This window comes from Heterodontus francisci, chromosome 3 (assembly GCF_036365525.1).
Source record: "Heterodontus francisci isolate sHetFra1 chromosome 3, sHetFra1.hap1, whole genome shotgun sequence".
Lineage (NCBI taxonomy): Eukaryota > Metazoa > Chordata > Chondrichthyes > Heterodontiformes > Heterodontidae > Heterodontus > Heterodontus francisci.
Window position 1 is genome coordinate 163534837 of NC_090373.1, and position 22143 is coordinate 163556979.

Genomic DNA, 22143 nt, shown 5'->3' on the forward strand with positions numbered 1-22143 from the left:
CCACATCCCAAGAAGGAACTTAGGACCTTAGCAGCTGAATGTACAGCTGCCCATGTCACTGGATAGCAATCAGAAAGGTGAACTCAGAATCAATTTTCCCCATCCTTTCTCAGGAACACAGAGACCTGTTGAAGTTCCCCTATGTGAGATCAACCAATTCAACAGAGACTGGATTAGAATTTAGGACCTACCCAGTCTGTATGGATTAGTTGGGCAGTGTCACCAGAGGAGTCAGGAAACGTTTAAGAATAATTGTTTTGCAGTTCTTCCATAATTAAATACTTTTTAAAAAAAAGTCACATCACAACAATATAGTAAAGATTAAATACAGTATTGCACTGTTTTCCTAATCAAATTTTCCCAAATTCCACAAGAAAACAAGTACTATGATGAATATGCAGTTAACCTGCCTTATCCCAGGATTTATCGTTCCTTATTTTGCAAATTATGAAGGCTGCTGGCTTCAGATCTATTCAGATCATTCCCTTCTCGACTCTTCTTCCTGCTGGCTTTTCATATGAAATGTTCCAGATTCTTAGTCTAAGTTGTAATAATGTGATTCGCTGAAGGGTTTTAGCATGCAAGTGTCCTTTGCTCCTCCTGTATTTGGAGGACAACCTTTGGATCTATGATCACATAGTTAAAAGTACAACTTGAATCATTACTTCTTGACATAAAATATGGTAAATGATTTCAGCATCCAAGAGTGTTGATAACCATTGCTTTTGATCGATTTCCAATTTTGAGTGTTACAAAAAGACCTTTTATAGTTTCTTCAGGCATTTTAAAATGGCACCAAAACTTTAGTGAATTGACCTTTCGGAGCATGCAGGGAAGGATTGAAATCATCATTGAACAGTATTAAACTGTAGTGAATATACATCAACAGGCCAAGCTTTTATAACTTGGATCCAATTTACTATCTCATGCTGCACCTGATAAACTTGTGTACTTGAACTATGTACTTATTCAAATACAATTTCCTTTATCAAAGGTGTTATGTAACAATTAAAGTTTTCCTGGTGTATTCAGGTAATGAGTCATCCTATTCTGTTGAATAAAGACAGAGATCATTTGGTTTTGAAAAGAAAAACAATACGTTAATCAGTATAAAAGGAACCAGTTTTACAAAGTTAGGCAATACAGATTTTTAGCTTAATGATTGCACAATATTTAACTGTCAAGGACAAGGACCATCTGAACTGTGAACACTTGATAACTGTTTCAAATAAAACAAGGCATTGTATATAAACAAAAAGAATCTCAGTGATTTCAAGTCCATATCCTTTTTTGATATCTTCCTTTTCCACCCTTGGATATGTTGTCTCCACTGGTGAAACAAAATGTGACAAGACAGGAAACGATACAGGAAAATAGCTTTTAATTAGTCTGAACACAGAGGGCAAGATTTTCGGGTCCCACTGTGGTTGGGAATGGAGGTGGATGATGCCCGAAAATACCAGAAACGGTTTGCGTGCCTGTTTCCAGAAACCATTCCCGGTACTGGCCATTGTGGGTGAACTGGGTTCAGACCTGGCAAGGCTACCCACCCCCTCGAGGTGGGCAGCCAATTAGGCTCATTAAAAGCCTAGTTAACAATACTTAAAGAAGGCTGACTGGGAATTTCCAGTCAGCCTCCAGTTTCCCATTGCGACGGAGGCAGTTCCAAATGCCTGGAGGATGCCAGCACTCCAGGCAGGCCTATAGGACCTCCCTGTTGGCTTGGGTATGGGTGCAGCCAAAGGCCATCCTGTAGAGGGACTCCCCTCCCACAGTGGTGGCCTGGCTTCTTTCTCTATTTTAAACTTGAATTTTTAAGAAAGTTGGTGAGAGGGCACCTTCATGTCGAAGCGCTCTCTCAGTTACTTAGCCTTTACTGAAGCCGGGTGCTGCTCTGAAGCTGGTAGGCCTCTGATTGGCCCTCCAGCTTCAAAAGCCCACGTGCCGCCCTTATTTGGATAGGGAACCTGTCTCCATGCCAATTAAGGGGATGCCCCATTCAAAATCCCTATGAATGACTGTTCCCCAACTGGGACAGGCTCAGGACCCAGAAATAGTCCCAGCTCCCGTTTCCCATCCCCGAAGTGAAAATTCATCCCAGACTGTTTGCACGCCATAAAGGTGGAACAAAATAAGAGAAAACCATCAAAATCAGAAAGTAATGATGGATGACACCAACTCGGATTAGAACCATAGAATTATAGAAAAACTATGGCACAGAAGGAGGTCATTCAGTCCATTGTGTCTGCGCCGGCCAAAAAAACTAGCCGCCCAATCTAATCCCACCTTCCAGCACCTGGCCTGTAGCCTTGCAGGTTACAGCACTTCAGGTGCATGTTCAGGTACCTGTTAAATATGTTGAGGGTTTCTGCCTCCAACACCGCTCCTGGCAGTGAATTCCAGGCACCCATCACCCTCTGGGTGAAAATGTTTTTCCTCATGTCCCCTCTGATCCTTTTACCAATCACCTTAAATCTGTGCCCCCTGGTTATTGACCTCTCCGTTAAGGGAAACAGGTCCTTCCTGTCTACTCTAGTCAGGCCCCTCATAATTTTGTACACCTCAATTAAGTCACCCCTCAACCTCCTCTGTTCTAAGGAAAACAACCCAAGCCAATCCAATCTTTCCTCATAGCTGCAACTTTCAAGCCTTGGCAACATTCTTGCAAATCTCCTCTGTACTCCCTCCACAGCAATTATGACCTTCCTGTAATGTGGTGACCAGAACTGTACGCAATACTCCAGCTGTGGCCTAACCAGTGTTTTATACAGTTAAAATAGAATAGAATCATAGAAAGTTTAAGGCACAGAAAGAGGCCTCTTGGCCCATGGTGTCTGTGCTGGCTGAAAAACGATCCACCCATTCTAATCCCAGTTCTAGCATTACATCCCTGCTTTTGAATTCTATACCTTGACCAATAAAGGAAAGCATTCCATATGCCTTCTTCACCACTTTATCTACCTGTCCTGCCACCTTCAGGGACCTGTGGACATGCACTCCAAGGTCTCTCATTTCTTCTACCCCTCTCAATATCCTCCCGTTTATTGTGTATTCCCTCACTTTATTTGCCCTCCCCAAATGCATTACCTCACACTTTTCTGAACTGAATTCCATTTGCCACTTTTCTGCCCACTCAACCAAACCATTGATATCATTCTGGAGTCGACAGTCTGCCATGCTTCTCTATCAAATACATGACTAATTTTTGTGTCATCAGCAAATTTCCCAATCATGCCTCCCACATTTATGTCCAAATCATTAATAAATACCACAAACAGCAAGGGACCCAACACTGAGCCCTGTGGAACGCCACTGGAAACCACTTTCCATTCGCAAAAACATCCACCGACGACTACCCTTTGTTTCCTGTCACTGAGCCAATTTTGGATCCAACCTGCCACATTCCCCTGTATCCCATGGGCTTTCATTTTTCTGACCAGTCTGCCATGTGGGACCTTGTCAAATGCCTTACTAAAAATCCATGTACACATCCACTGCACTTCCCTCATCAATCCTCCTTGTTACTTACTCAAAAAACTCAATCAAGTTTATAAGACATGATCTTTCCTTAACAAATCCAAGCTGACTATCCCTGATTAATCTGTGCCTTTCTAAATGGCAGATTATCCTGTCCCTCAGAATTGATTCTAATAATTTACCCATCATCGAGGTCAGACTGACCGACCTATGATTATTTGGCCTATCCCTCGCACCCTTTTTAAACAATGGTATAACGTTCGCAGACCTCCAATCCTCTGGCACATCGCCCGTATCCAATGGGGATTTGAAGATGATCCTCAGTGCATCCACTATTTCCTCCCTGACTTCCCTTAACAACCTGGGATGCAATCCGTCCGGCCCTGGCGATTTATCTACTTTCAAGGATGTCAGACCCTCTAGTACTTCCTCTTTCATTATGCTTATCATATCCAATATTTCACACTCCTCCTCTTTAACTACAATGTTTGGATCATCCCTCTTCTTTGTGAAGACAGAGACTCATTAAGAACCCTGCCCATATCTTCTGCATCCATGCAAAAGTTCTCTTGTACATCTCTGATAGGCCCTACCCTTTCCTTCGTTATCCTTTTGCTCTTAATGTACTGATAAAACATCTTCGGGTTTTCCTTGATTTTACCTGCCAATCATTTTTCATGTCCTCCCTTTGCTTTTCTAATTTCCTTTTTTACTTCACCCCTGCACTCTCTATACTCCCCTAGGCTTTCTAAAGTATTAATTTTTTTGTGATCGTCATAAGCTTTCTTTTTCTGCTTTAACTTACCCTGTAAGCTTCTAGGTAACTAGGGGGCTCTAAATTTGGCAGTACGACCCTTTATCTTTGTGGGGACATGCCTACACTGTGCCTGTATAATCTCGCTTTTGAATGCCTCCCACTGGTTTGCCACTGATTTTCTTTCAAGTAGCTGTATCCAGTCCACTTCCGCAGGTCACCTCTCAGCTTCTTAAAATTTGCCTTCCCCCAGTTTAGAACTTTTACTCCTGTATTATCTTTGTTCTTTTCCATGATTATAAAAAACTAACTGTATTATGGTCACTATCTCCAAAATGGTCACCCACTGCAACTTCATCCACTTGCCCAGCTTCATTACCAAAGACTAAATCTAGAATTGCGCCCCATCTCGTTGGGCTTGTTACGTGCAGGCTAAAAAAGTTCTCTTAAATGCAGTTCAAGAATTTTGTGCCCTCTGTGCCCTTTGCACTGTTTGTACCCCAGTTGATATTCGGGTAGTTGAAATCCCCAACTATTATTGCCCTATAGTTTTTGCACTCAGAAATTTGCCTACATATTTGTTCTTCTATCTCCCTCTCACTATTTGGAGGTCTATAGTGCACTCCCAGTAGTGTGGCTGCCCCTTTTTTTATTTCTGAGCTCAACCCATATGGCCTCATTTGATGATTCATTTAGCATATCATCCCTTCTCATAGCTGTTATTGATTCTTTAACCAATAATGCTGCACCCCCTCCTTTTTTATCTCCCTCTCTATCCTGTCTGAAAACTCTACATCCACGGATGTTGAGCTGTCATTCATGCCACTCTTTAAGCAAGGTTTCCATTATAGCAATGAAATCGTGTTGCCATGTGTCTATCTGTGCCCTCAGCTCATCTGCTTTATTTGCTATACTCCTTGCATTTAAATAAATACCTTTTAACACTGCCAACTTCCTGTACTGCACACTTTTTAACCTTTGCTTCTTCTGTCTTTCAGAGTCACTCGCTAATTTTCTGCCTCCCATTCCCTGCCCTGAAATTGTCCTATCTGAAACTGCCCTCAGGTTCCCATCCCCCTTCCAAACTAGTTTAAACCATCCCCAACTGCATAAGCAAACCTTCCTGCACGGATATTCGTCCCAGTCCTGTTCAGGAGTAGACCGTCCAGCTTGTACAAGTCCCACCTTCCCCAGAACCGGTCCCAATGCCCCGGAAATCTGAAGCCCTCCCTCCTGCACCATCCCTCCAGCCACGCATTCATCAGGTGTATTCTCCTATTTCTATATTCACTAGCACGTGGCCTTGGGTTTTAAAAGCACAATGATTGTAAAAGAAAGGATTGTGTCAAGTAAGGAATTCCATGTTTTTAAGATGATGTAAGAATCAGAGCAGATGGCTGTGTGACAATCCTTGATTCCAACAGAGTAGGAATGTAGGGAAAAGGAAGAGGATGTAGGATGTGAAAAAAGGTTAAGAGGAGAAATCACCATAGTAACATTGATAAAATGGAGAAAAAGAGCATTTCCAAAGAGGAAAGAATGGTTGGAAATTATGATCAAAAATAGAGATAGTTCGCCTCTCTTATGTATCAAAGGCAGGTTTTCTCTTGTAACTTGTCCAGAGTTGCTAAAGAGTATTCAACTCTTTGAAAGGAAGTGTTTGACATCATACCAAGCTTCTTGAAACAACTTTGCTGATGGAGAAGTGGTGAAGTGGTAGAAAATCACAGCTGGTGAATGGTGAATCAGGACCCAAATTCATAAAGGACAGATGGAATGGGTCACCAAGTGAAGGAGTCGATGCCTGACAAGGGAATGTTATTGGCTTCCAGTAGCCCAGCAGCTTGTTTGCTCCACTAATATAATGGAGAATTACAGAGCACTACAGTGAACAAGGTTATTTTAAAAACTAAATGTTCAAACAACTTTTGCTGTGTGCAAACGGACTGCCATGTTTCCTTCAACAGTGACTACACTTCAAAAGTACTTCATTGGCTGTAAAGGGCTTTGAGATGTGGTTGGGAAAGGCGCTATATAAATACAAGTCTTTCTTTTCTTTCACACAAACCTAGGGCTATGTGCTTACCATTCAGAGTACCTATCCCCAGTTACTTTCTCTTTGACAGAAGAACACACCTGGAAGTTTCGTGGGGTTCTGCCAACCTTGGCGGAAGAATAGCTGAAACCCTAGAAAAATCAGATGCAGTGTCTCTGCCGAACTTCCGTCAAAGTTAGGGTGAGAACCACACGGTGATTCTCCCCCATTGTCTTTCTGAGAGAGGGGGAAGAAAAAAAGAGATGAATGGGATGGTGCTGAGCCACTTTTGTCATGATGAAGCCAGGTACATGCAACGTGTTGGTATTTTCACATCACAGTGAGGTAGTTTGACCTGACCTGTACCACCAGGATGATTGGGAAAGTGAGAAAATAATTTCCCAGACATGCTTTGATAAAGCTGTTTTGATTTAATTAATCTGGATCGTGTGCCTGCATTCATGTATACATCTACAAACAATGGACTTGGGACCTCAAAAAGTGACCAAACAGATAAGAGATTTGTCAGAAACAAAAACAAGAAATGCTGGAATCACTCAGCAGGTCTGGCAGCATCTGGGGAAAGAGAAGCAGAGTTAACGTTTGGGTCAGTGACCCTTCTTCGGAACTGACAAATATTAGAAAAGTCACAGATTATAAGCAAGTGAGGTGGGGGTGGGGCAAGAGATAACAAAGGAGAAGGTGCAGATTGGACCAGGCCACATAGCTGACCAAAAGGTCACGGAGCAAAGGCAAACAATATGTTAATGGTGTGTTGAAAGACAAAGCATTAGTACAGATTAGGTGTGAATACACTGAATATTGAACAGCAGCAAGTGCAAACCTGAAAAAAACAGTGGGTAAGCAAACTGAACAAACTAAGATGAAATGAAATAAATGCAAAAAACGATTGTCAAAAATGTAAAAAAGAATGTAAAAAAAAGGAAGAAAAAATAACTAAAAATGAAAGTAAAATGGGGGGCTGTCATGCTCTGAAATTATTGAACTCAATGTTCAGTCCGGCAGGCTGTAGTGTGCCTAATCGGTAGATGAGATGCTGTTCCTCGAGCTTGCGTTGATGTTCACTGGAACACTGCAGCAATCCCAGGACAGAGATGAGAGCATGAGAGCAGGGGGGAGTGTTGAAATGGCAAGCAACCGGAAGCTCAGGGTCCTGCTTGCGGACTGAGCGGAGATGTTCCACAAAGCGGTCACCCAGTCTGCGCTTGGTCTTGCCAGATTCACTGTATTCAATAAAACCAGCTCACGATCTGTATGGTCTACTTTTGAACACAAGGGTTCTATCAGCTGCATCTCAACATTCTGGGGTCTATTTTATACATTTTTCAGGGGTACAAAACTGGCAAGAATTTGCCGTACGATATGCACCACCCCTAAATCATAGAATCATAGAAATTTACCGCACAAAAGGAGACCATTCAGCTCATTGTGCTGATGCCGGCCGACAGGTAGCCATCCAGCCTAATCCCACTTTCCAGTTCTTGGTCTGTAGCCTTATAGGTTACGGCTCTTCAAGTGCATATCCAATTACTTTTTCAATGTTTTGAGGGTTTCTGCCTCTCCCGTTCTTTCAGGCAGTGAGTTCCCCACCACCTTCTGGGTGAAAGTATTTCCCCTCAAATCCCCTCTAAACCTCCTGCCTCTTACCCTAAATCTCTGCCCCTGGTTATGGACCCCTCAACCATGGGGAATAGGGCCTGTTTATCCACTCTATCCACTCCTCATAATTTTATATACTTCAATTCGGTCTCCCCTCCACCTTCTCTGTTCCAAAGAAAACAACCCTAGTCTATCCAATCTTTCTTCATAACTAAAATTCGCCAGTTCAGGCAACATCCTCATAAATTTCCTCTGCACCCTTTTTAGTGCAATCAGAGCTTTCTTATAGTGCGGGACCAGAACTGCACGCAGAACTCCAGTTGTGGCCTAGCCAGTGTTTTATACAGTTCCAATATAACCTCGCAGTTCTTATATTCTACAGCTCGGTTAATAAAGGCAAGTCATAGAGTCATTTACAGCATAGAAGGAGGCCATTCAACCTGTCGAGTCCATGCTGGCTCTCCATGGAGTTGTCTAGTCAGTCCCACTCCCCTGCTCAATCCCTGTAGCCCTGCAAGTTTATTTTCTTCAAGTGCCCATCCAATTTCCTTTTGAAATCATTGGTTGCCACCACTTCCACCACGCTGAAATGTTGAAAAAAGTAGACCCCACATCCTCCTATGTAAATGCAGACACCAGAAGCACCCCACCAGGGTTGCTAACAGCATTTGCAGAAACCTGCAGGGACAAAGAAAGTCTTCAAGAGGGCAGTGAAGCAGTGAGGGTAATGCCTCACCTAGTCGAAGTGACGCAGGGGAGTGCAGTAGAATCTGGACAACTACCTGCAAGCAGGAATGTCCCAGAGGACAAAGGGAAGATTAGCACAGAATCCGCCCCCACAGTCAGGAGCAAAGAGAACCAGCAATGTCCTGAAGTGAATAGCACTTGCATTTTTTTAGAATTAGAATTAGAATTAGAACATTACAGCGCAGTACAGGCCCTTCGGCCCTCGATGTTGCGCCGACCTGTGAAACCATCTGACCTACACTATTCCATTTTCATCCATATGTCTATCCAATGACCACTTAAATGCCCTTAAAGTTGGCGAATCTACTACTGCTGCAGGCAGGGCATTCCACGCCCTTACTACTCTCTGAGTAAAGAAACTACCTCTCACATCTGTCCTATATCTATCACCCCTCAACTTGAAGCTATGTCCCCTCGTGTTTGCCATCACCATCCGAGGAAAAAGACGCTCACTATCCACCCTATCTAACCCTCTGATTATCTTATATCTCTCTATTAAGTCACTTCTCCTCCTCCTTCTCTCCAATGAAAACAACCTCAAGTCCCTCAGCCTTTCCTCGTAAGACCTTCCCTCCATACCAGGCAACATCCTAGTAAATCTCCTCTGCACCCTTTCCATAGCTTCCACATCCTTCCTATAATGCGGTGACCAGAACTGCACGCAATACTCCAGGTGCGGTCTCACCAGAGTTTTGTACAGCTGCAGCATGACCTCGTGGCTCCGAAACTCGATCCCCCTACTAATAAAAGCTAACACACCATATGCCTTCTTAACAGCCCTATTAACCTGGGTGGCAACCTTCAGGGATTTATGCACCTGGACACCAAGATCTCTCTGTTCCTCTACACTACCAAGAATCTTCCCATTAGCCCAGTACTCTGCATTCCTGTTACTCCTTCCGAAGTGAATCACCTCACACTTTTCCGCATTAAACTCCATTTGCCATCTCTCAGCCCAGCTCTGCAGCCTATCTATGTCCCTCTGTACCCTACAACATCCTTCGGCACTATCCACAACTCCACCGACCTTAGTGTCATCTGCAAATTTACTAACCCACCCTTCTACACCCTCTTCCAGGTCATTTATAAAAATGACAAACAGCAGTGGCCCCAAAACAGATCCTTGCGGTACACCACTAGTAACTAAACTCCAGGATGAACATTTGCCATCAACCACCCCTCTGTCTTCTTTCAGCTAGCCAATTTCTGATCCAAAGCTCTAAATCACCTTCAACCCCATACTTCCGTATTTTCTGCAATAGCCTACATGACTCACCAGAGCACTGAACGTGAGGTCAGAGTGGATCCACCCACTGCTGACACCCACGATCAGAGCTCCAAATCAGGGCTAATTAAATCTAACCATCTCCCTGCAAATCCCAACAGGAACAAAGGCATCCTAGACAATCATGGAATTGTGCAAACCCCAAACCTCCCCAAAAATCACATGTTTATTGGGATGCCCATTCCCAACGTATTGCAAGCTGACAGTGAAGAAACTTTAAACCCCTTGGGCAACACATAACTATCTCAGACCAACCTCAGGGAAAAGCGGCAATTTAAAGCAGCACTGCTATAAAGGAAAGACAGTCTGTAACAATTTTAAGATTTCTGAATGAGAGAAATGCATGTGTGCTTTCCCGTACTTTATCTCCCCTCTAAATTATAATGAAATGCTCCCTTAATGTCGCATTTCATTCGGCGAGGGTGGAGGTGTGAAGGAAATTACGACACAACTTGAACTTTTATTTTCCCTGGACATTGCACAGAACTTGTTTAATAAAAAACAGAACTGTGCAGCTGAAACCATGGTTGCACATTTGCATTCTGAGAGACAGTTGAATAGAGAGACAATGGAAGTGCTCACTGATTCAATTAAATAGATTGGTCTGGGCAACAGTGATGATCCACATCTTGTCTGTGTAAGAGTCAGCACTCCACCTCCCCACACCACCCCCCATCCACCACTGCCCCGCCCCCCTCCCCACCCTTCCACTAAGTGTCTGGGAGACTCTGAAGTCCAGCAACCCTCTAAGACCCTCTATTTCAAACAAAGAGATGGTCACATGACTTACCTGCTGGCCAAACTGGGGACTGTTTGAATTGTGCCACACAGAAAGGTAACAGACAGCACTTTGAAGACCAAAGAGAAGGAAGCTCTCTCTCGCTGTCTCTCTCTTCAGTGAAGTCCCAGGGTCCCACGGTGGCACCTTCAGCCTCAAGACAGAGCATTTCTTCAGCCTTCTGGTACCAGAGAAGCAAGTTGGTAATTGTGCACTGGGCCCCAGCAAGAGCACCAAGACTTCAACGTTGATCAAGAACATTTCCACATAGTAACGGAATTCCCTCTATTAAAAACTCTACTTCACCTCCCCCCCAATTTTTTCTTCCCCTCTGTATCTATTTGTGTGTGTGTTTCTCTCGTAAGCATGTTAGCGTTAGTTGCGTCGCATATTTTAGTAACTTTAACCGGGTTCGAGTAATAAGGCTAATAAACTTACACCTTTCTTGTTTAAGCGGAAGAAAACCTGTCTGATTGGTCCATTTGCAATTACAGTTAGAGTGCAGTGAGGAAAAGGCTCACTGAGGGGGTAAGCTAAAATCACTGTGAAACATTAAAGAAGCTCAACACCATCCAGGTCAAAGTAGCCCACTTGACTGGCACCCCATCCACCACCTTCAACATTCACTCCCTCCACCACCGATGCACAGGGACAGCAGTGTGTACCATCTACAAGATGCACTGCAGCAATTCACCATGCCTCCTTCGACGGCACCTTTCAAATTCGCGACCTCTACCACCCAGAAGGACAATGGCAGCAGATGCATGGGAACGCCATCACCTGCAAGTTCCCCTCCAAGTCACACACCATCCTGACTTGGAACGATATAGTGGTTCCTTCACTGTCGCTGGGTCAAAATCCTGGAACTCCCTTCCTAACAGCACTGTGGGTGTACCTACTTCACATGGACTGCAGCGGTTCAAGAAGGCAGCTCACCACCACCTTCTCAAGGGCAGTTAGGGATGCACAACAAATGCTGGCCTGGCCAGTGACACCCACATCACATGAAATGCATAGAAAAAAAAATCTATTGATAAGCGCCCACTGCCATTGCAGGGGTCTGTGTGAGGCACGGGATGAAAGGTATAGCCAGGTGGGGAGTCTTTATTATGGGCAAGGTGTCATCAACCCTCATCAAGGCCATGATATCAACGCAATCATCCACAATAAACTCACGGACAACAAGGGTGTTGTTCAAAAGTGAATGGACAATCTGAGAGATGGGCGGGGGAGGGGTGGCGATCTACCACCCTCACTATCCGCCCATGGAAAGTCTCTTCCCCAATTCTCACACTAATTCACTCTGTAATTCCTGATTCCCTTTCCTTTATTCCTCCACCCATCTTTTCCACCTCTACATTCAGTGCTCTGATTGCCACTAACTCACGAAATCCAGCCAATCCATTTGTCCATTTTCACTCCTCTTTCTACAAGCTCAAGTACACCTGGCCCACAACATAGAAACATAGAAAATAGGAGCAGGAGTAGGGCATTTGGCCCTTCAAGGCTGTACCGCCTTTCAATATGACCATGGCTGATCATCCAAACTTAGTGCCCTGTTCCCACTTTCTCCCCGTATCCCTTGATCCCTTTAGCCCTAAGAACTATATCAACTGGTCTAGTCATTCATCACCAGATTTGTTTCAACCTTATCAGCCATTACGTACCTTGGGCCTGTAAATTCAGGTGAACTGCACTCATTTCTTGGGATTTAACGGCTTACAAAACTCTTTACATGGAGAAAGGAAGCACGTACACATTTCTGTTCAGAAGTGCCAATTTCATGTTGGGAATGGACAAAGAATCATTGAGCAGTGCCCATGCCTGATGCAGGCTTTTGAGTCTTTATATATGCAGGTAAGGGGCCGAACACCTGTTTGATGCCCCCACTGCAAGATTGGTTTGTCAGGAGGAAAGTGAGACCTTGGGGACCGGCCACCTGTTACCAACAAGGTAAGTTTTTTAAATATACTGAGCTGAACGTGGAACAGGGAGGAGCAGAGTAGCTGCTCCCAAACCCCCATTTAAAAGGACATGGGCCAAACCCTGCCCCATCCAATCGCCGCTGCTCCCCGCCTTACTTCTGAACTCCTGTCCCCTCCTTGACCCCAAACCACACAACTACTGATCCTTGATCCATCCCAGCCACAAATCCTCCGGTCTCCAATCCTGCCACCCACACCCCCACCCCCCCTCCCCCCCCGAAACCACCTGAAGATCAGGGCCTTTCATCCCTGACCTTTCGACCCCTTGATCCCCATGACCTGAGACACCAGCAGCTCAATCTTCGATCACTCTTTGTTGTCAAGAACTTTGCACATCACCAATTTAATAGAGACCGTCAGGCCTCATTTCATAGAATCGTAGAAAGGTTACAGCACAGAAGGAGGCCATTCAGCCTGTCTTGTCTGTGCCAGCTCGTTGCAAGTGTTATTCAGCTAGTCCCACTCCCCTGCAAATTTTTTTCTCTTCAGATAATCAATTCCTTTAGGAAAGGTGGATTCAATAGTGGCCTTTGGCCAACCCTATCCCTGTAAAGGGATTAAGCAGAATTAAGCTATGTATTTGAAAGGCACCTCAACAGTCAGGATGAGAAAGAAACAGACAGGCTGTTAGGGCAAAGACAGGATTAGGGAGTGAATGTTTGACTAATGTGAAACAAAGAGATAATGGACTCAGGCGAGAGATATCTGGAATGGGCACTGATAAATACTAGAACTGTGTATTCAGTACAGTGTATGATCAATCATCCATTGTTTGATCATATTTCGTGAGAAGGACAGTATATAAGTTTGTGTCTTTGTGTGTGATATCAGAGCACTATCTTGAATTGCCCAAGGTGGACTCTCCCTGCATATGCTTGAATAAAGGATCAAAACCTGTACCTGGGTCTCCTCATGTGGTGACTGAGTTGTCCCACAACACCTGTAACCTCCTTATATCCTGTCCTCTATCCTTCAGTCCTCCAACTCTTTTGTGCAGTCTGCCTTCCCTTCGCCCTACCATTGGTGACAAATCCTCGATTCTACTCTCCTGAATTCTCTCTATAAACCTCTCGAGCTGTCGCTCCACTACCTTTAAAACTTTCTGAAAACCCATCTTTTCATCTCTTCTAACACTCCTTCCATTGCTTAAGAATCCGTTCCTTTATTTCTTTTTTCCCTCTCTGTCAAGTGCCTCGGTATATTTTCTGCATTAAAGGCATAAGATAAATGCAAGTTGCAGTTGGTTCTACAGGTCTTGGAACTCCAAGACAGTGTCTCTTTGTGCACAGAGATTCAGATACATAATTAACCACAATTTGTGGATTCCAACAGGCAAATTCCACAGACTAATGAACGTCCTTGTTGTAATCATGTTCAGCTGGCCCCTTTGTTATGTCTCATAACTTAAAAAAACACACGCATATATATGCCGATCCCAATATCTATTTTGTCTTGGCAACATTACGGCATATTCTCACCAAGTTTGTAGAGGGCAATCTGAATGCCACTGCTTCGGGCATGGGTGAAACTCAAGAATTTGAGTCCTGGCCTGAAGTCGAGGTAAACTTGGCTCCAACATTTTAGTCCTTTTTTAAAAATGAATTGATTTGTTGTGTCACAGCTTGTCTTTGCGCCATGCAGCTTAGACCAGGAGGAAATGTGGCCTGATTCTGTCAGCTCTGCTTAAGTGGATTTTAGTCAAAAACAAAAGAGAAACGATGCATTCTATTTGCAAACTGTAGCCCTGATTTTAACTCAGAACTGAACTGAGGCAGACTTGGGGTGGTGGGGGGGGGGGGCGCAATGGGGTGGGAGTGGTGTGTGGGGGATGGGGGAGAGGTTGGGGCAGGGGGAAGGGGAGGTGGGGGGAGGTTGGGGGAAGGGGAGGTGGGGGGAGGGGTTGGGGCAGGGGGAAGGGGAGGTGGGGAGGGGTTGGGGCAGGGGAGGTGGGTGGAGGGGTTGGGGCAGGGGGAAGGGGAGGTAGGGGAGGGGTTGGGTCGGGGGAAGGGGAGGTGGGGGGAGGGGTTGGAGTGGGGGAAGGGAGGTGGGCGGAGGGGTTGGGGCAGGGGAAGGGGAGGTAGGGGGAGGGGTTGGAGCGGGGGAAGGGGAGGTGGTGGGAGGCTGGGGTGGGGGTTGGGTGCACGGTGTGCAGAAGCTCCAAGATGATGCAACCATGAGGCTTGAGCGATGTTAACTCCCAGCACTCATTGTAATGCAATTCAGGGGAGGTGGTGGTGTGGTGGTAATATCACTAGACTAGTAATCCAGAGGGCCAGGCAAGTGCTCTGGAGACATGGGTTCTAAACCCACCACGGCAGATGGGGAAATTTGAATTCACTTAATAAATCTGGAATTTTAAAAAAAAGCTAGTCCAATGGTGACCATGAGTCAATCGTTGTAAAAACCCATCTGGTTCACTAGGGAAGGAAATCTGCCGTCCTTACTTGGTCAGGCCTATATGTGACTCCAGACCCACAGCAATATGGTTGACTTAAATGGTCTAGCAAGCTACGCAGGTCAAGGCCTGGTCAGTGATGCCCACATCCCATGAACAAATAAAAAAAACAAGATTGACAGGCTGTCTAGCCTATTGTGTACAGAAATGGGCATCTGCCCACTTTCTCCCCATAGTTTCTAGCAGTCTCTCAAAGCCCATTTGAAGTGGGAATGTGCCTGTTAAGGCAAGATATTTTAACACCTCTTACAGCAAGCTTTCACGCCCTGCTTTCAGATCTCTGTCATACTTGGGCAGGGAGCAGTGCTCAGAAATGAGTCAGAGGCCTGTCCTCAGGTTTTTTGATGCCTGCCTGGAGGCCCTGGTGGAGGAGGTCAGGGCAAGGATGGCGATGCAGTCCTCCAGTGGCTGCCGGAGCATCCCTAAGGCCACTATCCAGCAGGCCTGTACAGTGCTGGCTGACAGGGTCAATGTGTCGATCATCACCCCCAGGACCTGGCTTCAGTGAAGCAAGAAGTTAAATGACCTCCCAAGGGCAGCAAGGGTGTGAACAGCTCTTTGCTGATTCACCTTTCTCAGCAGCACCTGACAATAGTGCTTTTACCCCCTCTCTCAGCACTCTCAACAATTCCCTCCCCTCCAACACATCCTTCAGCAAGAGCACACTGCAGCACCTCTCTTATTCCTAACACACTCACATTTTCCTTTGCTGTCTTCACACCACGCACTAGCAGCAGTCTCTTCTCACAGCAAGCAACTTCTCCCAGCTTTCCTTCCTTAATTCAGATTCCACACACGGCTTTATATTCATCACATCCTTCATATTCCAAACACACACACACACTCAGTAATTCTCTAATGCTCATTCTGCAGTACATGGTGCCAAGGAGAGAACCAAGACTCAACCTTCACCTAAACAGAGCAAGAAGTCCTGGAGATTAATGGCCCAGGCAAAACCATGAGAATCGAGGAAGGCAAGGCTGGTGGCTTCACTGAGCCGGGTGGCTGCCTATTACATGTAACCCTTCATTCACCACAGTAAACATTCAGCAAATTCCACAGTTCCAAGCTGCACTCTCAAGACTGTCACTGGCTGTTGTCCAGCTTCCTACTACTATCCACTAACTCATCCCTTTTCTCCACATCCTTCTCAAGAGCTTCTCCTTCAAGAGCTTCCTGAGAAGACACCACGGAGGAGGACGACTTTCCTGAGGTGGCACCCACACGAGGAATAGCAGCCGGGCATGCACTTTGCCAAGGCCACTAGGGGAGTGTCTTGTAGAGTTATTAAACCTTCTTATATGAAATGGCAGCATGAGTTGGGAAATGAATGGAAGGCAATTTTTACATTGGGAATTAAATTCATCACCTTGATACTGTTTCAGTGGCCTCAGCGTTAACCCACCAAGATGGGTGGGAGAAATTTTAAACGGGGAATGTGCCTCGAACCCACCACTTGCATGCGGAAATGCCTTATAGAGGCAAAATTCTTTATTAGCATGTTTAAAACAGGCTCTCACAGTGCAATTGGGAGCTAAAGAAGCTAAGTGCCTTTTATAGTCAGAAGCTTTTTCCCAGGGTGGAAGAGTCAGTTACTAGGGGACATAGGTTTAAGGTGAGAGGGGCAAAGTTTAGAGGGGATGTGCGAGGCAAGTTCTTTACACAGAGGGTAGTGAGTGCCTGGAACTTGCTGCCGGGGGAGGTGGTGGAAGCAGGTACGATAGCGACATTTAAGAGGCATCTTGACAAATACATGAATAGGATGGGAATAGAGGGATACGGTCCCCGGAAGTGCAGAAGGTTTTAGTTTAGGCAGGCATCAAGATCGGCGCAGGCTTGGAGGGCCGAATGGCCTGTTCCTGTGCTGTACTGTTCTTTGTTCTTTGTTATAGCACCCCTTGTGGGCTAGGGAGGAGCAGGATTGCTGCCTCCCTGTAAATATTGGGACAAGTGGCTCTGAGACACCAATCTGGCTAGGTTTTATAGTGGGTTGGGCACCCACGGTTTTGTGTTAAAGGGCATGGCATCATGGGACCCGAGTGTATAAATATTCAAGGCAGCTGCCTCAGCCAACTCTGAAAACTTTGGGGTTAAAATGGCAGACAGCTGGAAGCAACAATAACAAAGGTAATGACTTTGCAGAGATTTTAAGCACAAACCTACCCCCTGTTCAAACGGGCAGAGTTAAAAGCACCTCCAGAAACAAAAGACACGTCTTCTTCTGGCTCTTAAGCCACGCTAATGCCATGGACTGGGGGGACAGTCACAGCTAACACTACAGGTTATGTATGCATATCAAAGCCCCAAAAACCTATGGGATGGTGTATCCCAGCATCAGTATCATGATGTACCTGGATTTCAGCCGAGGTTTGTGGGGTCAGGAATCATCTAGTGATTTGTGTCCCTTCGGTGGGCCAGAACTACATCTGCTCCACCAGCATCTGAGCCCACCTGCTGAAGAAGTTAAAGAGTCCAGGTGATGAAGGCCGTTGTCCCAGTGCCTTGTTCCCCGCACCAACCATCCCTTCCCCACACTGATGAAAATTTAGACCCAGGGTTCCCAGGTAGGCCCCACAACTACTAGTGGGTTTGGGCGGTACATCTGGTCTGGCCAGCCACATCTGAATCAACTGAACATCAGACCCCAACGTAAGCTCGGAGTACGAAAATGCAAAAGTTTGGAATCCCTGCTCTGAGTCTCAGAACCCACCTTTACAGCAATGGCCTAGTTTTTGGTCATTCTTGCAGATTCCTTCCAAAGTTATAGCAGAAGCATACCAGAGTGACTGCGAATCTTCAAGGGGGAGTTTTATTCTCACGGCAGGGCTCTCGAGGGCTAGAAAAAGCCATGCCAAGGTCCTCACATCACTTCTTCTCTTGAAGGCCTGCCGAATTTAGTGCCAATCAGGCATTTAAGTGGATAGCAATGGGCCTTCCACAGGATCTAGGACCCCATCGTCAGAAGTCCCACCCTTGGAGAGCTGCCAGCCAATCAGAGGCTGGCAGCTCCTGCACCACCGCAGAGGCGGTGACTTTTGCTGATGGTGCATGTACCGGAGACCGTGGAGTATCGCTGTAACCAGGCCTCAAGTAGGACAGGGCAGGAGGGCTCTCGCGGTGTGGGGCTCACGGGTAGGGGTTTGCAGCAAGGGCGGGAGGGGTGGGGGGGTGTGGCCCTCAGCAGCACCCCCACTCGTTCCCGCTGCCATGTCTCTTGTTCAAGCACTAAGTGCCTTTTAATGAGGGACCTCCCCTCCCCTCCCCCTGGAGCTGTTTATTGTGCCGTGCTTCCTGTGCAGCAACTGGGCCACCCACCACATGGCTGATTGTGGCTGCAGCAGGAAGAGGCCCTTTCTTGGGGGTTAATTACCCAGTTAAGGGCCTCAATTGGTGGTGGGGTGGGAAGGCCGTTCACAGGTCCTTCCGCCCCGGACTAAATTTTGGCGGAGGCAAGATGGTGGTGGGAAAAATTCATAAAATTCATGAGCATAAAATTCCCCCCCAAGTCTGTCATGATCAAAATCTGTGTCCTAGAAATTCACTGTTACTGTGCATGCATTTCTGGTGCAAAACTGAACTTCTACGTATTCAATAGTGGGGTGAAGTACCATAATGGTTATGTTACTGGACTAGTAAGCCTGGACTAATGATCTCGGGACATGAATTTAAAACCCGCCATGGCAGGTGGGGAATTTACATTCAGTTAATTAAATAAATTTGGAAGTAATAAAAAAAGCTAATATTGGTAATGGTGACCATGGAAATACTGAATTGATATAAAACCCATGTAGTTCAGTAATATCCTTGAGAAAAGGGAATCTGCTGATCTGAGCCTATCTGTGACTCCAGGCCCACAGCAGTGTGGTCTCAGAACCTGTTTATATCCAATGGATAATTAAACTGCCTGTGAGATCAGCTACAATTGTAAAGTTACTGGACACAGTTAATGTAAAAAAAATTAATATAAAAAGGAATCAATAGCTGTGTCATCTGATTAACCCTTTCCTAACACTGCCTCTGCAAACTGTGATGAGTCTGGCATCAGGGCAGCCCGGTTCTGCAACTTCCCTCTGACATGGCCTAGTAAGACATCCAGTTGTATTTCAAGGGCCATTAGAGATGGGCAATAAATTCTGGATTAAAAAAAGAAATGGGGGTGGGGGGGGGAGTGTGTCATCATGTGTTGGAGGTGCTCTACCCATCATATTGGAACATGTTGCTTCATAGGTGTTTAAGGTGCAGGCCAGAACTATTTCAAACAATAAATTATTCAAGTTATGGTCCATGCTGTTTGCAAAACCGGGCTGCTCACCACCTGATTAAGTTGCTCAGCAACTCGTGAGCTGTCAGACAGGAAGGACCTTTCAACAGTGCTCTTTAAGGGCCTCATCCATTCCTTCAAAGTTATTTGCTGATTTGGCATTAGAGGGTGCTGGTTAACCTCTTGCCATTTTCTGTTCTGGTTTCTGACTGTGAAAACTTCCTTGTGACTGCTGAGAAGGAGATTTTGCTGCTGCTGCACTTTATTTGACTGTCTTCTAAACATTTTACTGCAGTGGTGGGTGGTCAGGTGGAACTGACTTTGGGTCTAGAGGAGGAAGAAGAGAAGCAAGGAAGACAGAAAAGAACAGGGACAGTTTGCAGAGGCAGTGTTAGGAAAGGGTAATCAGATGACACAGCTATTGATTCCTCTTTATATTAATTTTTTTACATTAACTGTGTCCAGTAACTTTACAATTGTAGCTGATCTCACAGGCAGTTTAATTATCCATTTGATATAAACAGGTTCTGTAACACATTTGTAGCAAGACTGAGAGTTTATAGACCTGAGTGGGTGTGTAGAAAACACAGCATCTTATTGGCTATTCATCTTTCATAGCAACATAGACACATAGAAAATAGGAGGGAGGAGTAGGCCATTCAGCCCATCAGGCCTGCTCCACCATTCAAAAAAGATCATAGCTGATCGTCTAATTCAGTACCCTGTTCCCACTTTCTTCCCATATCCCTTGATCCCTTTGGCATTAAGAAATATATCTATCTCCTTCTTGAATATATTTAATGACTTGGCCTCCACTGTCTTCTGCGGTAGAGAATTCCATAGGTTCACCACCCTCTCAATGAAGAAATTTCTCCTCATCTTGGTTCTAAATGGCTTACCCCGTATCCTGAGACTGTGACCCCTGGTTCTGGATTCCCCAGCATTCGGGAACATCCTCCCTGCATCTAGCCTGTCTAGTCCTGTTAGAATTTTATAGGTTTCTATGAGATCCCCTCTCATTCTTCTAAACGCTAGTGAATATAGGCCTCGTCGACCCAATCTCTCCTCATACATCAATCCTGCCATCCCAGGAATCAGCCTAGTAAATTTTCTTCACACTCCCTCCATGGCAAGAACATCCTTCCTCCAATAAGGAGACCAAAACTGCACACAATACTCCAGATGTGGTCTCACCAAGGCCCTGTATAACTGCAGTAAGACATCCCTGATCCTGTACTCAAATCCTCTTGCAATGAAGGCCAACATACCATTCGCCTTCCTAACTGCTTGCTGCACCTGAATGCTTGCTTTCAGCGAGTGGTGTACAAGGACACCCAGGTCTCGTTGCACCTCCCTCTTTCCCAATCTATCACCATTCAAATGATAATCTGTCTTTCTGTTTTTACAATCAAAGTAGATTACCTCACATTTATCCACATTATGCTGCATCTGCCATGCATTTGCCCACTCACACAACTTGTCCAAATCACATTGGAGCCTCTTTGCATCCTTTTAACTTCATAGGGGGAATATGATGTTGTTATGATAGTTACAGGAAAGGATTGGATGTGAAAGCAAATTTGGAAGGTTAGCTCTGTCAATGAAATGCAGCCTTGATGGATGGAAGGGTAAGACCCTGACAGATTGTTAGAAGGCCTTTTGATCGTTGATGAATGTCTGTTACTGCTTTCAGCCTAAATATTTGATTGACAGATTAATCAGGATGCATAAAACTGAAGTTATTCATAAGGACATGAAAGGAAGATTAGGAAATGCTGAAGCATAAAAAGTGGATATAAAAGAATGGATGCTGCAGGAGATACCTCAGAATTCGTCCTGATCAACCTGGATAATTCAAAACTATTAACTTGTGTGAATTCTCCGGTGAACTCGCAACCTTTTGCCGTTACTGCTGGTGTTAAGTGTATGTTGAACTATTGTCAATAGTAGTTATTAATGCTGTAAAACTTATTATTCTGAGTAGTAACTTACAAGTAAGATTATCCATCCTCTAACAAGGCCACACCTACAATGGGTCTTCAAAGAGGAGCAATGTCTCAGGTCCTTCCATTTCATAAAGGAGACTGTCACTGAGCTATGTCTTGCATCTGGAGGCATCTGGACAGGTATTTGAATGAGCAAGGCATAGAGGGATATGGAATTAATGCAGGCAGGTGGGATTAGTATAGATAGGCATTATGGTCGGCATGGACGCGGTGGGCTGAAGGGCCTGTTCCTATGCTGTATGACTCGATGACTCTCTGCCATCTGCAGTCGCAACTCAAGCTTTGTACCAGGGCATGGAGAGAACTGCCTGTGGCTCTCAAGATCACTGTCCCGATTAAATGGAGTAGGATTTCAGCAACATCTCTCAGCTTGCAGCCCATTGTTGTATGAGGGAGGTCACTGAGGCTTTCTACACTGACATCCCTTTCCCCACAGACAGAGCGAAGCTGGACAATGAGCACTAGACTTCGCACTAGACTTGCAGCCTTCCCCAGAGACCAAGGGGCGAGCAATTACCTTTTGTGCTCTCCATCACTAGCATAGTATCACAGTCAATAGAAAAGGATTTCACTCCTTCAGCTTGTTTGCGAACACAGGTAGAAAATCATGCAGCTCTGTTCCCATTTTCCGGGCAGCAATCATGATTCATTCATCCTGTCGCCAGTCCCTCTGTGGCACCTTTATTTTAGCAAAGCCATCACATTTCAGACTGGTTGCTGGGTGACAAGGTCTCTCCCCT

The 22143-nt window shown here is 45.3% G+C and overlaps 2 protein-coding genes across 2 annotated transcripts in view; both read right to left on the reverse strand.

Annotated features, from left to right (window-relative positions):
- The window catches only part of ddo (D-aspartate oxidase), a 249199-nt gene extending 248664 nt beyond the window's left edge, over positions 1 to 535 (reverse strand). Inside the window, exon 1 of the mRNA XM_068027308.1 lies at positions 411 to 535. The gene's annotated coding sequence lies outside the window, so the exon portion shown is untranslated. The remainder of the gene's footprint in view (positions 1 to 410) is intronic.
- The window catches only part of LOC137367154 (uncharacterized), a 94907-nt gene continuing 73237 nt past the window's right edge, over positions 474 to 22143 (reverse strand). Inside the window, exons 5-6 of the mRNA XM_068028592.1 lie at positions 10709 to 10877; positions 474 to 626 (exon numbers count right to left, since the gene is read on the reverse strand). Coding sequence (XP_067884693.1) covers positions 474 to 626; positions 10709 to 10877 — 322 coding nt within the window. The remainder of the gene's footprint in view (positions 627 to 10708; positions 10878 to 22143) is intronic.